At 40.3% G+C, this 15,529-nt stretch overlaps 1 protein-coding gene across 1 annotated transcript in view; it reads right to left on the reverse strand.

The window, feature by feature from the left end:
- Window positions 1-1,845: 1,845 nt before the first annotated feature.
- The window catches only part of LOC306789006 (opsin-3-like), a gene marked incomplete at its 5' end in the record, with an annotated part of 30,927 nt that continues 17,243 nt past the window's right edge, over window positions 1,846-15,529 (reverse strand). Inside the window, 2 exons of the mRNA XM_079284757.1 lie at window positions 1,846-1,981; window positions 13,885-13,934. Coding sequence (XP_079140883.1) covers window positions 1,957-1,981; window positions 13,885-13,934 — 75 coding nt within the window. The 3' untranslated portion in view covers window positions 1,846-1,956. The remainder of the gene's footprint in view (window positions 1,982-13,884; window positions 13,935-15,529) is intronic.

The raw sequence follows: 15,529 nt of genomic DNA on the forward strand, positions 1-15,529 counted from the left end.
ACAGTAGCTGAAATGAATTACACTGTGACCTATGCAGTATTACCACACCACTTATAGCTTAGACATTCACTGAACACAGCATCGATGCACTGCTTTAGAAACTCCGCAGTTATCTTTGTATTGCAAGAAAGAGAAAGTGTCAAATCACTTCTCAAAAAATGTGACAAAATGCAGACAAGCATATGGCAATCAAGATATACAGAATACACATATTCCATCAAAAAGACATTTGTTCCCTTGAATAAAGTATTTTCGTGATGTCCCGTGAGACGCTGGAAAGTTTCAGTTTCTTGTCAGGATTTCCTTTGATAATTCCAGTTGTTAAAAGACTGTTGAACACAGTAAGCTGACTTTTGTGGAAGCAAATAGTTTCAATACTGTATCTGATGCCTGTCTGCGTAAACTGCTGACTACTATCTGCCTATAAGCAAGGCACTGCACTGCTCATCATTGTAAAGGATGTTTGACGATCACTTACACATTAAAAGGGCTTTGACATCAGTTTTTTTTAACACATAGTGCTTTGGGTTTAATAAATTCCATCACAGTTAAAAAAGCAGATTACACAGCTTTAAGTACATGTGGAAGAGTCTGTCTGAAAGAACATTCCAGGGAGGCATACATTTTCAGGATTTTTACAGATACCAAGTATCTGTATCATTAGTATGGACTGAAAATGACCAGATACGGTATTTTCTCCAACCTCATTTGCATGTGATGCTGCAACAGTGCACATGCACAGAGTTATTGAAGGAACATTTACCTATTTCACCATTCCTAAGTCACTATTCCTGACAAAACTTTAATGGAGCGAGCAATGCTACTTCTGACGAACCACTCAATTGAACACTACCGGTACTTATGCATTTCAAAGTGACGAGTGATGAATTAAATGAATACAATTACTGGCGGGGAATACAAGCTAAAAAGACTGACCGTAAAAATCATTATCAGTACATTCCCATTACTCTAGTCTCTTACATCTTTTTAATCTTGTCCACTCAAAGACTTCAGAATGCTGAGGGTAATACAAATCTTGTGGTCTTCAACCTCACTTCGTAACCACATTCAGTAAGCAATCAATACAAAAATACATCTTATCCCTCTTCCTGCACTCATTTCTGGTATGCCAGACTGAACGCTTTACTGAACATCATATATTGCACAACATAAAGAAGCCCTACAATTCCTCTTCTATTACAATAACAGTCTGACTGTGCTTTCTCCAAAACCCGTGATAAGAACATCATTTAAATGGCTGTTCCTAGCAGGAGCGATACATGCATTTTCTTTGCAGGGAAATGCAGACTCCCAGCTTCTGCGGGTTTATATTATTCAGAGGCAGTCCAAGCTTTGCCACTATTTTCATTCATACAAGTTATCCGATTTATTATGTTGGTCTGCAGACAAACGGCTTATAAAACATGTCTCAACGCTACAAAGGTGCTCTACAAAGTTGGGTTGTAATACTTCAGAATCGCTGTTACATTCTTTGTTTGTTTTCCCAGATCAAAGTCAGTCTCATCAGGGCATTGCGTAATCATTTTTAACATTGTGCCTACTAGCCAGGGTAAAGCTGATGCTTTAAATCCACCAAGACTTTCAGGCTGCTGCTCTCCAAGCCTCAGTTACGCCACCACTCTCATAAATAATGACTTCCTTGCTGGGGACTTTGGGATTTCATGGTCACAGCCAATCATCAGCCATCAAAGTGGGCCACTAGTGATACGACAGGTTTGTTGATGTCTGAAGAGGGGCCTCTGGTGATATTGATGGTTGGTTCCACTGAGGGGCCCAGTTGGGGAATGGTGGGGACCGGTTGACCCAGGAAGGCTGCCATGTATAGGAAGTCGTTGGTGCGGCGGGGACCATTAACTGCTAGAGCCCTCATGGTCTTGGTGGCAACCTTGGAGGAGCTCTTTAAGCTGGAGCCTCGTCGAGGAGCCTGACAACGCATTAGGGCTTTGAAACATCTGAAAAACTGGGGCAAGCATACAACACAAACACGTGATCAGAAATGTACTGTAATGCAACATAAGTCAAGAAACCACCTAGAATGTAAGCCTAGCCAACACAAATATGTCTGTAGTGCGTTGTTGGACATATGTTATCGGAATGCAATACATATAAATGTTACATCTGTAAGCTATTATGTTGAGTATGTTAAGAAGCAGGGTTCCTGTATATGTGTTGTGTGCTTTTATTGTGAAGGAGAGAGAGAGAAAAAGAGGTTCTGACGAAATGTGTGACAAGGAATAAAGTGGCTGCCATCTGGGCGACGAATACGGAGCCCCGTGTTTGTTATTTTATTATTATCCTAAAGTATAGGGGCAACATAAACCCTCAGCTACACATCCATAACATATATTGCTCAATGTTGCCTTACACATAAACGATAGATCCCAGTCACAGTGAGGCATACAGCTTCTTGATTAAACACTGTTCAGTTCTGTACTTTGTTCATAAAGCCCAGGTAGCGGTATCGGAACTGAAAACATCACTTCAACGCATCCCAATAATCTACTGCCCGATACATTTCTGAGGGAAATACTGTACTTTTTACTTCAGTACATTTATTTATAATATGAAATACAATGCATTGTTGTACAGTAGATGTACGAATTAAAACACTCAACAAAATGACGAAAATTAGCTTTATTGAAGCCAGCTGCAACATTAAAATGCATCTTGCATATAATAATCTAATCCCACACTGTGCAAAAGCTGTGTATGGCGTTTAGTCTCAACCTGCGCACGTAAAACCAGGTAACCAGCACACAGCGCGAGGAAAAACCTCGCAACAGAGCATCTCTGCTCAGCATGCACAAATACTGTCCCTTAAGCACGGGTCTGCAATGAGCGGGAGCTCCACCCTCCCCGTAGGAGCTCCACCCTCCCCGTAGGAGCTCCACCCTCCCCGTAGGAGCTCCACCCTCCCCGTAGGAGCTCCACCCTCCCCGTAGGAGCTCCACCCTCCCCGTAGGAGCTGGCAGCTGCTCAATCCTCGCTCTTCAAGGTGACGTTTGAGACTTTGGAGGCGAGGATGGAATAGACTGTGGCTGATATCTACGATCCATAATGATCGTCATGTGACCAAGTCAAATTTTAACTGGCGCAATGCAAAAATAATCTGCATCTGTGACCATTTTGGTCACAGTCTTGAGCCCTGTTGCTAGCAATATTCAAACAGCTTTTTTCTTTGTCTTAACATTAACTTTTTCTACGAGTGGTGGTGGTGGGGGGTATAGTATATATAGTGTATAATATAATAGTATATTATGTCATAAAGTCTGTGTGGGAAACGCTGATAATAAAAACGAGGCACCCTGGAGAAGTGCATTGGGCGCTGTCTTGCTCTCTCTTCATAACTTCCCAGAGGGTACTCCGGAAGCAGGTTTCTGTGTCTCCATGGTTCTTCACACTGCTACAAGGCAGACATGGCTGGACATAACAACCCTTTGGTTACACAGAAAGAGGGGGGCAGCTAAAAGTAGTGATGGAGAGATGACGCTTCATTAAGCATTGAAGCTTTCCAGCAAATTGGTTCGCAACAGGGTTCATTTCTCATGCACACACACACAACCACCTTGTTGCCAAGGATGTAAAGCAGATCTATTACAGATGATCTCAACCATGTCATTTGTGATCGAGACTACTGTATTTTGTGCCAGTAGTATAATTGCCTTGTGAGTTTTGCAAAACAAAAAAGGTGTAGAAATCGATTCTTTGGTCAATAATTGTATCATAATATAATCATGGCTGGAGGGGCAATATTAGTGTTCTAAAACTGTGAAGTGGCAGTGGGTTAACTGGGCAGAGGGGAGACTTTATTCATGTTTGTTCAGGAACGATCATTTCTCAATGTTTAGGCTTAGAGCCTAATCAAAGACGTCATTGATCTAAAATAATAAAATCCTAGATACACACTTCACAAAAAACTTCTTTTGATTATTCCTTATTACTCCGAAGCCTCGGCGCAGCACGTAACACCACTAGCTATGACTAGCATTCACTGACTCGTCTTTAAAGAGGCTGAGGGAGCAGGCCGACTCTGCCACTCTGGATTTGCATTGTATCAACCTAATGAAAAAGGAAACAAAGATGAGTCCTTCTGCACTTCATCATGTATGCATGACTTTTACTAAGTTGTAACAGAGTATTCTACACTGTAGTAGTACTTTACCCTATAGATCTGACTACTTCCTCCACCACTGCATGTTAACATTAGCTTATAGAAGTATGAACTCGCACACAATTTTCAGATAAAGTTCATGCTGTGTTCACCTCTCAATCATATGCTCCGTCCATCATCTTCTCTCTCTCGCTCTCTTCTCTCTCCGTCCATCATCTGCTGTCTTTCTGTCGCTCTCGCTCTCGCGCTCTCCACTGTGACTTGAAAGTGTGTTTCTGCAATGTTTTCCCTTCTACTAAAGTTAGTTATTTACCGTTCTAGTTCGTTTTGGAGCTACAGCATAATGTAGAGTAATATTAATATATATATATATATATATATATATATATATATATATATATATATATATATATATATATATATATATATATATAAATATAAATAAGAGGCAACTACAGTTATGATGAAAAGAAATGCATTTCACATTATAAATGATAACCTACTGCAGGTTAAGTTATTAGGGGCTGATCGCACCTTCCCGCTTCAACGCCTTGGCAAAGCAGGTCAGACAAAATGGCGTGGTGCGCCTTTGGAGCGTGGGCAACCCATCCTATGTGATGAATGGAAAATGTTGAATGTGCTCACTTGCCTGCTCAATGTAGCCCACACATGAAACTGTCACAACATGGTACATGAATTCCCCCTTCTGTATTTCTTCAAACTGTTGACATTGTTTCAGTAATTTCACATGAACCTTTTCAGGGTTACACCTCCACAAATGCTGTATTCTAACCAGTGCCAAGAGTCCGAAACTATTTTGTGGACAGCGGACTGTCTCCAAGGCACAGAGGAAAGGCATTGCAATTCATACACCATCTATCAGGGTCTGATAAATGTACCCCTGGATAAATGTTTCAATCCAAGAAACAGATCTGGAAGTCTCAGGATTATGATTTCATGCAGATCTTCCTGTTCAACACCAACCATTGCACATCACAGAGCTCTGTATTACCCAGCTCAAAGTCCAGCTATCTGCTGATGGACAGGTAGGAAGATTCTGAATAATTGAGGACCCCAGCAGCAGGTTGAAAGCATAACAATGCATTCAGGGTATTTCGCTGTACTTAAAATTCCAGGCATTTCCAACCAAATCCAGGGCATATTCACAACACAGGCAGTCACAATTTAGACAATTTTCAAGTCCTCTTACAGTTCCTGTTAAATCGGGATTCTGAAGACGCCACTCTTGAGTAAACGTAGTATACTTAGTATACTCACAGTTTCAGGTATACTTAGTCTCCTACATTTTCTCATGAGGACAAAATATGATGAAAGCATTTTGCATCTAGTTGGAGGGAAGATACCACAATATTCAAATGTGCACATTAAAAACATTTCAACTGTGTCAGATATGGAGAGAGAGATACAATCGTGGGTTGGTGGATTCAAGTATGAATCCAAACACTTTAATGAAAAACAATTAATACAAGTAACGGGAAGATGCTCAGTGAACTTTAACACTAAAGAAATGTGATGTGAATGTGGGCGTGTGCTGAAAAACCGTACCAAAATTATAACTGGGAAAAAATGTAACATGCTGTCATACTCCTACTAACAAGTAGTGCCTGTGTAGTCAAAGCCGAATATAGTTTAATAATCTGTGCCATAGAGCTCCACAGCTGCGCTGGGTGATGCTACATCATTACTGCAATCAATCCCCGTCCTGTTTGCTGTAAATACTCTCTGGCACAGCTGAGAATAGTCTTCAATAAATAGACTCTTTACTCCCATTTGAGAAATGTTTGTGCCCGGCTGTTTAGGGAAATGACTCTTGACATTTTTTTTTTTTTGAACGTTTTAAATATTTACATCTTCAGTAATAATCAATGGGGTGCTGAGACTGGGGAAAGTAAAGTATTGATAGACGGACTAACGCGTTTTCATTGGATTCGGAAACAAAAACAGAAATATAGAAGTCATATCCTTTTAAAAGGATAAGTATGGTCTTTGAAGTGGGGTGTATGAGTTACTTATCCATAAGTATTACCTACTGAACACTGCGGTCGGCACGCCCCCAGTCTGGAAAAGCAGACAAAAGTAACAGCCATATAGTTAAGCAATGTGCTGCTTTGGACGGGGATGAACTTTCCCTATAAATGACAAAACGAAGTACTTTTCAGTTGGAAACATCTCTCAAATTGAATTTTAACAGCACCACAAACTCGTCTTTTTTGTTTTGTTTTGTAGTCATTTGACTCGACATCGAGCTCCTCCTGCATGCAGAGCGGGAGACACCGGGAGAGAAATGCCTCAGGACATCACCAGAAAATTCTCCTCACGATATCTATGAGCAACACATGCGTCCCCTTTGTCTGTTTGTACGGAACATGTAGGTCATCTCAGAGCGAGGCCTAGCGCAGAGATGTAAAGGAGCAAGCGAATCCACACCTCTCTGTGGTGCTGATGCATTACTCCCTGCTCCCCTCAGCTGTCCAAAGAATATACGAGTAGCAGTAGACAGACGGAAGAGAGGGAGATGGGAGACAACCGAAAAAAAGGCAGAGGATGAAGTTAGTTCAGACACGGGGGCCGTCAAGGGAAAGGTGAAGGCAATGACGGATACATAGATAAAGTATGACGGGGAGATGGAAGGAGCGACATGCACTGATGGAGGGTTGGAGATGACACAGGAAGGTGTATCTCAGACTGGTCTCATCTGGTTTGGGTGATGGGTTCTATGAGTGGGGCTGATCCTCTACGGATAGAGCATGACAACAAGAGGGTCAAATATCGGGCATCTTCTAAGGTGCTCATCTATTTTTTTAAAGCATGGGACGTTTTCTCACATTTTTAGGTTTCTACGTGACTATACACAGATTTAATTATTACCAGTTCTCACACGGCTCTGCAAGAGGAGACATCAACTCCAACATAACACAATCCGTGCATGTAATATTTGAGGCAATATTTCATGTTCAATCATTGGTTACATATCTGCATAAATGAATAGATCTTACTTCATTTTTAAAGAGTTCTCTGTGACACTGCTATCAAAAACCTGTCAGTGCAGTGGAACCCACTACTTCCATTCAACGTTTACGTGACTTCATTTGATTCAATAAACTTCCCGGTGTTGTGCAGAATCCTGCAGAGTATGAAGCCGGAAAAATAATGAGTGTCAAGACAGGAGCGTGTGAACAGAATGACAATCATCAGATTTCCTGGCAAATTCCAAATTCAGCAAAGGGCTGCAGTGTGTTTTTATATTGTGTGTATTAATCATTTCCACACACACGGTTGCTGGAACTTTCAAATATCACGGTTAAGATTTTCTGCAACTTCTCATTTCTGTGATGGAGAAGAGCAAGTGAATCCCAACAGATCAGCTCCCAGTCTCAAAGATGACTTTTTTTTCTGGAAGTGAATCTATCCACGTTCCTGTTTAATAAAGTGGCCCGAGGATTGAGATGATTTTGAAATGATTAAATAACCAGCTCCCCTGAAACCAAAACTCTGGTTCTGTTTGATGTTCGTTATGGATTCCTATAACAACTATTTCAGAGGCACCGTGCTTAAGTAACTACAACATGCATTTACATATAAGCTACAGTAATTCAATTTAGAAAGTTTCCATTATCAAGGTGCTGAGTGCAATAAAACTGTAACTGTGATTTCTGCCTGCCTGTTGTACTCACTACACTGTTGAGTACATCATTGTGAGTTGACATTGGCCTTTGTCTTTGTCTTGGTTTTAATACATGCGTACCTGATGAACAGCCCATTTGGGCCTGAAACATGGTTCTATTTGTCATATCATAAAAAAGACATTTTATAGGGAGTGTTGCGATCTTGGGAGACAGAAATAAAGCCATTACATGTTCACGTTAGTTCCACTATGCCTTGTTAACACATTCTTTCATGCAATCTGCATCTGCAGAGACAGGTTTAAGAACTTTATGATTTATCATTTGTTTAATAGGTTTGAATAGATGATGCTGGACAATAGCTCGCTATAAGAGCTTTGATGACGTAACTTTTACAAATGGTGAACTGATAAAAGCATTATTTAGACGTCTAGAGATTATAGAGAGAAGGCCACGAATCTAACTTTATCAATAAACAAGATTTTGCTCTGTTAATATAGCAACAGAAAATATCATCCTCACTGCCAACAAGTTCACTACAGTATGAATCAGATCGGTAGTATTGCTGGCTCTTGCCTTTTGCTGAGATTAGCAGAACAGTTTTGAAAACACAAATCGACTACGCTAAACTGTCATTTATTTCTGTCACAAAGAAGCACACACAAAATATAAATTCTTATTTGCTAGCAATGTGTGTTTTTCGATGCCTTATTGACCTCCAAGATAATTAATTATTCAAATAACTCCAAATAAGAAAACTAAATACAAGTTAATGTCGATGTATGAATGCACGTAAGACGTAGACTATTTCAGCGGTGATGGAGTAGATCACTCAGAAGATCACAGAGCCGGTCAAACTGTCAGCTGTGATGAGGCAATTCACAGCGATGAAATGGGATGTTGATGTTATACCACCTGTCAGTTTGTTTGACATGTTATTTAGGAGAATGATCCTCTTGACAATAAGTCATTTATATTCAGGAATGATACACAAATTGCGCGTGCATCAAGAGATCACGTTGGAGCTCAGCTAGGCTCGTGCTGTGTTGAAAATCGACCATTAAGTCCAGCGGGGGGAGGGGGGGGGGAGAGACTAATGATTAGCCAATCAGTGCCAGTGCCACTTAAGCTATTGTCAAGCTGTTGTCAGCTTTGTGCTGGAACAGAGTAATAGTGACAACAAATGAGACCGCTATAGGTGTCATGGACGCTGCTATCGAGGGTTTTCTAATTAAATTCAAAGTTCCGAATATCACTCTGCTTGGTCGTCTGTGAAAATGTATTATTTATGTAAAGTCACTTGCCTGGCCAAGACATAGGCTGGCACATAACCCCCTTTAAAACTGCAGATTGTAGTTTCTACGCAGAGTTTTTGAACTGATTAAAGAACTGGGCTGTGAATTAGTGAGCCTTAAAGGTGCTGGTAGGTGGATTTTGCTGCCTTTGGACAAAGCAAAGTTAGCTGTCCCCCCCCCCCTTTTTCCACTCTATGCTAAGCTAAGCTAGATGACAGATGTGAGAGGCACATCACATTTCTCATCTACCTCTCAAAGAACAGTGAATAGACTCATCTCAAAAAAACTGTTGAGCTATTCCTTCAACGCTTAAGTCCTCTCCCATGTACACTATTTATACACTCGGCGAGCATACAGTACAACCCATAATGTATTCACATGAAATAAAAAGATGATTCAGTGGAAACTTACCCATAATTCCTGCATGTTTCTGTGCACGTCCCTGACATCCACCTCAGGCCTCTTGTCTGTGAGCGCCGTTCATCGTGGACAAACACGCGCCAGCTGCTACTTGTATCTGTACAGCATTTTTAGTCTTCAACTCGCCTCAACTCACAGTTTCCATAGTAACGGGCTGGGAGGAATTGAAGACTGAAAATGACATACAGGACATTCGGTGTCCTCCTCTCCCGCTTTCGCTCTCTCATGCCGTCACGGTGTCCCTGTGAGGTCGGATAGCTGCGGCGCGGGCTTGAGTCGGAAGGCAGTGTGAGATGGAACAGATGGGAGTGCAATGGAGGCTCTCGTATACCTCCAGTTGACGTTGCAACATCTGGAACAGGGCGTAGTTTTGTGTTGATTTCCAACTTCACAATATAATAACTTTTGACGGTAAGAAGAAAGTTTGAACACTTGATTTGCTTTGGAAGCTGTGGTAACATTTGCTTTCCAATACTCTGTACTGTATATAATTCTCTGTCTAGTACATGGAATTCTGAGTCTGCAGAGAATATTTTCTAAAACCTTTAGACAGCATTTTGTGCTTCACTTAAAATAACCGAATGGGATGATAAAGATTACATTGAGGAGAAAAGTTCTATCAGTCTGCCGCAGTGGGAATGGAAGGCAATCCGCTCGTTATCTGTGTTATTTCTTTTCTCACCATGATGAACAGCGTGGCGGCAAAGAACACCTTAAATCTAAAGTGTGAATGTACGGTTCTGTACAAAGACTTTTGCTAGAGAGAGGAAGTGGAAAAATAAAGTACAAAGTTTGACAAGTTAAGTTCCAGACCAAAATATGACTCCTGAATCTAAGAAATAGACATTAAATGTTTTAAACAATAAGGCGTTCAGTCGGTGAAAGTAATGTTGTCATCTTTTATCCAAGGACAAAAGTCACTTGCTTTTGCTTTGGATTTGATATTACATTTTCTTTAATGGTTTTAAGTTCTTTAAACAGCTTTGGCCTCCTTTACTGAGGAGTTACTCTTTGAGGTTGTATGACAGCTAAACAACTTAATACACCAGGTACACACAACAAAAAGTTAATATCTGCTTTTGTACTCTTTTATAAGTTGGACATGAAGAAAGTTCAACTAAATTTTCGACTAGGCCCTTATTTTGCTAGTTTCTCTATAATGTGGATGGATTTTGTTGAAATTGCAGCGCTTCACCCAAACACACCCAGAGATCCAGGACCGTCTCCAGCAGTCAAACCCAAAATCACATTTTTGATCAGCCATTGCTTACAATATTGCAGCATAAGGTAGAGCTGAAAAGTATCGACTGCTGCAGTATGCTGATGCTGCGTGCATATCATATGTTCTGGCAATACAATCTGTCGACAGGGAAACGTCCCTGTGGGAATAACAAGTAGGATCTATGGACATGTTTGCAGCTGCGGTTATCACATACTTGGGAAAACACAGACGCAAAGCACACAGCAGTTCTATATTCATGGAGGTTGGCAAGCCATTACAGAAATAATTGCTCTTGTGCATTTGTTTGGTTTAATATACATAAATGATTGTGGATATTGTTGTCTCAATGATTAATGCAGGCTTTAAGACTAAAGAAACAACCTGAATATAACACAAAGGCAGCAAGCAAAGTTAATGAGGAAGTGTGTAAACAAAGCAACTGGATTAACCTGCAAGGACGCTACATTCTGATCATTCTTTTGTGGACCATGTACAGTAAAAACTGAAAAAATGAAGGCCCCTCTACGAAACAGGTCCTCAAAATGAGGTAATAAACAGTTGTCCAGTATTATTGTTGCAGTTTATATCGTGTTTTCAGAGTTCCCGGCAGAACAATTGTCAGCACGTGGCAAACAAGACATGGTAACATGGCTAGGGTGTTCGACTGACTTCTGGCCGATGGGCTTGCAATACCCTGGCTTTTGTGGAGTTCCCAAACAAACTGAGTTAATCCTATTGTCACAAACTAATTGCCACACAGTGAACATGAAGCCTTCAGTGGCTCCATTTTGGCTTGAGACCCCTTTAAATGAGGCAAAGGTTATATCTTCACTTTGTTCTTCACTTTCAACAATTAAACCGAAGAGTCATTTTTTTTCCCGCAATTGATTGTTTCATTTGAATGATTTTAGAGGCCTGAAGAGGTCAAATTATCCATCACTTCACACGAAAACAAGCAAAAGCAATTTATGGAACGTAATTTTTTATTTTTTTTTAAATCAACCAGTGTCCTCTCATATTTATCTTAACCCCCACGTCCAATAAGGGTTTAGGGCCCAGTTGGTCATCCAGCCTTTGTAAACTATTTTACTAAAGTAATAAATGAGTGATCAAACTTTGAATTTTGTGATCATTAATCAATCAAGTTGTGAACAAATGACTTTCAGGACTAAATAGTTGTAGCTGCTAAAGCAGTGAACTGTAGCAACTATGTTTAAAGCTCTACAGTGAAGCAAGTTATTTAAATACAGTTAATCAGTGTGATAGAAAACACCATTAAATAAAGACATCTGTAAATATAACTGGAGTTATCCATTAAGAATAGATTTTTCACATTAAGCCTACGCCTGTTTTATGTCATGTGCTGTATAATTAAACGTGATTGATTGATTTGTACTTCTAGTGGTTCGGCAATGTGTCACATTAAATCTGATTTGAATTCACCAAAGTCCTTTGCTGGAAAGATAGTCCAATCAAATTTCCAAGGAAAAGAATCTCTGATCCATTGCCACCATTGTTCTGGACTCTGAAGCTCCGTCTTCCCTCAACTTGAAATTTCCAAATAAAAAGGTTCCAACTCAATGATTCAAACAAAAGACAAGCTTGTTTCCATTATTCTGCGGATTCAATTTAATAACGCAAGCAAAGCCTGAGTTGCACAATAATGTGGCACTACTTTAAAGGTCTGCTGTGATTAATTATTTGCATACAAAGACTTTGTATCCCACAGTCCTTAATCAATACTTCAGTCTGTATGTATGTGCATCTAACATCAGATGTCGTTGTCCACATGTTGGCCACTAGTGGCATAGCACAAGGAATGACTGATGAAACATGTCTGATGCTGGAGTTCACGTCCCAACCCTGACTGCCTTTTAACTTTCATCCTGTCTCTCTGGCCCTCCGTCCAAACAAGCCTGAGCAGGGCCAGCGCCATCTAGTTTAGAAGCTGATCACCCAAAAGGTTTAGCATATTCTGCAAAAGTTGGAGCAGAAAAGTTTGGGTTGGTAAATTTCTTCCAAAATGTTTGTATTAAAATATGCTGAAATTCTCTCTACGTCCCAACAACAATCAATACATTGTTTGGTCACTGTCAATCAAATCCGATCAAACCACCCACACAGTCCTGATGAAGCGGATTAGATGAGTTTTTAAGTGTTAAACTAAATAAATGAAACCTAAAGATGTATTTTTTTTAACTTAGTTTGTTTCTTATTTAGTTTGACATTTTGGGAAATAAGCTTTTTTGCTTTCTGGCGGATAATTAGATGAGATGAGTTAGCGAGATATCTAAATATAAAGCTCCAGCCAGTAGCATCTTTGCTTTGCAAACAGCTGGGCTTCCTCTGTTTGCAGGTCACAAAATCTGCATACAAGCTCCAATAAGCGTATTTTCCATTTTTTTTTACCCTTGAAATGCTTAATTTGAAGCCAAGTTTTCAAATATTAACATTATTCAAGTCATATGTTTGGGAAATGCAGAACTTGAAAAATAAATATGTTCAACAGTTATAATGCTATAGCAGTGATAAACCTCATGTGAAATGAACTAAGAGATTAAATGTAACATAGAGCAGTTATAATGATCCCAGGCCACTTATAACAACAAGCTCAAAATGGGAGCTCCAAATTAAAGAACTCCTTCAGTGATTCATCAGGATGGGCATGGGTCAAGGTTAATTGAGCATTGTGAGACTAATTGTCAACACTTCAGGCGATGGGTGCCTTCATGACATTGCAAATAACCCTTCTGGTTTGACAAACAGTCAGTGACTAGGAATTGGTTAGAATCACATGAAAGGCTTGAGTTAGGTGATTACAGAATACATTTGATTCGTCCAACGTGGAGTCGTCTTATTGAATTGTCGATGTCATTAAATAACTGGATGTTGGACCTTGTGATGCCACTTGATACACTTTTGCCTCAAATCGGTATCAAATGGCTGGATTCAGATGTGGAAAAACACCTTGTTATTCATCATTCATACACGGGTACATCATTTAGATTATTCCGTGTCGAGAAGGCACTGGAATAACATCTGATGTGAACAATGAAACAAGACTCATTTCCAATATATCAAACCACAGTGAAAACAATCGAGACAACTGGCCTCCAGTAGGCAAGATGACCTCATCCTGCTGCAGCCCCCCCCCCCCCCCCCCCCACTCACCTGTTTATGTTCACACGTTTCCTGCTCATGGATGGATTGATCCCGCTCACCTGCAGACAGCGAGGGAAAGAGGGCGAAGATAAGAAATCATACTTTAGTGAGCTAGTAATGACACAAAGTGCTCTGACACTATAGGTGTTTGACTTTTGCTGCCACAAGACATCTGATTATTCCCTCTTGGAAATGGAAGCTAGAAAAGGAGGAGAGGAATCTAGGAAATACAATGCAGTGAGTGACAGAATAGAGTGCATTCCAGAGAGGTTGAAGTGGGGGATTGAAAGGTGTATAGAGAGGAACAGAGAGCTGCCTTTTCTTTGTCTATTTCTACAGAAGAGGAGGAGACAAACAGTAGAAGAAGAAAATGACAGTACGCTTTGTTAATCCTGCTAAATTGGATTTAGGTTGTGCAAATATAGACAAACACACATTGCTTTCATACAATGTGTCCTCATAATTTAAAGGACAATTCTGGATTATTACAACTTCAAACGTTCATCCTCCACAACCTTCTGTATCTCTACCTGGTGGGCACAGTGCAGCTATCACTCAACGTTTTGATTGCATTGTTCATTGTTCAGTGCACATTATACTGACGATGATGTAAACTCGTGCATTCCTGTAGACTCCTGTGTGTTGTCACTCATTACATTTACATTACATGCCGCAATACTCACATTGCAGCATTTGCATGAACACATTAATATAGCACTCGGCTTTCACCAGACGGGCAGTTTCTTTGCATCACTATCACAATATGACACAGAGCAAATAAATGCTTTTCTATTGGGGCTAATCAAGCATGTAAAAAGTGATTGACAGACTTTAAAGAGGAGGCTTCCACAACTCTGAGACAACAAAAAATGTTAAATATGATAAAGAAAAATCTTACGTTTTTTGTTCAAACGTAACCCAGTTTGACGGCTTAGCTTTCTTGGGCAAGATGGATGTATGGTAGTGATAAGATTTATGTTTCAAATAGTTTGTTTTTCTTTTGATGTTGCAGGCTTTGGAAACAAACTCTTTATAAACAAGGTATCTCTCTTGCCCTCATGCACAATGCTTCCAAAAAAAATCCAAAGCTTGACAGACCTGCTGTGCATAGTTACAGTTGCACAATCCCTTATTGGGGAGGGGTTTTGTGACCAGACAATTACGGCAAAGAGAGAAGTCCAATAAACAAGGTCCTGTGGAAACACCTATGTTGGATAGTTTGAGGCCGGTATGAACAACAGCAAAAACAAAGCATAACTTCAGATTCCAACAACAGCCTGCTACATATCCTGCCAAGAGCTTCGTGACGGTTCAACGCCTTCTGTATATAGCTCTCCTAATTTATTGGGTACGCTTATAAATTGATAGTTTCTGGAATTCATCGTTGTCAGTTGTCTTTCTGGCTTTGGAAAGTTCCAGTTTGGTTCTGTTCCCACCCTGTAGACTTTGTCAGCTCTGGAGAATAGGCAGCTAATAGCTTCAATCTTGGCTCTGATTAAATCAGTGAAGTGGCAGAGATCACAGAGAAATTGAGGAAATGGAGAGTGAGTGCTGAATGATTGCAATCAAAGGCTGGGTAGCTGGTGACGGGAGCTAGCTTACTAATTGCCTGCCCTACCAGAGAAGCCGTTTCATATGCGAAGCAGCCATTCCC

The sequence above is a fragment of the Melanostigma gelatinosum genome (genome assembly GCF_949748355.1).
Source record: "Melanostigma gelatinosum genome assembly, chromosome: 15".
In the NCBI taxonomy this organism is placed as follows: Eukaryota; Metazoa; Chordata; class Actinopteri; order Perciformes; family Zoarcidae; genus Melanostigma; species Melanostigma gelatinosum.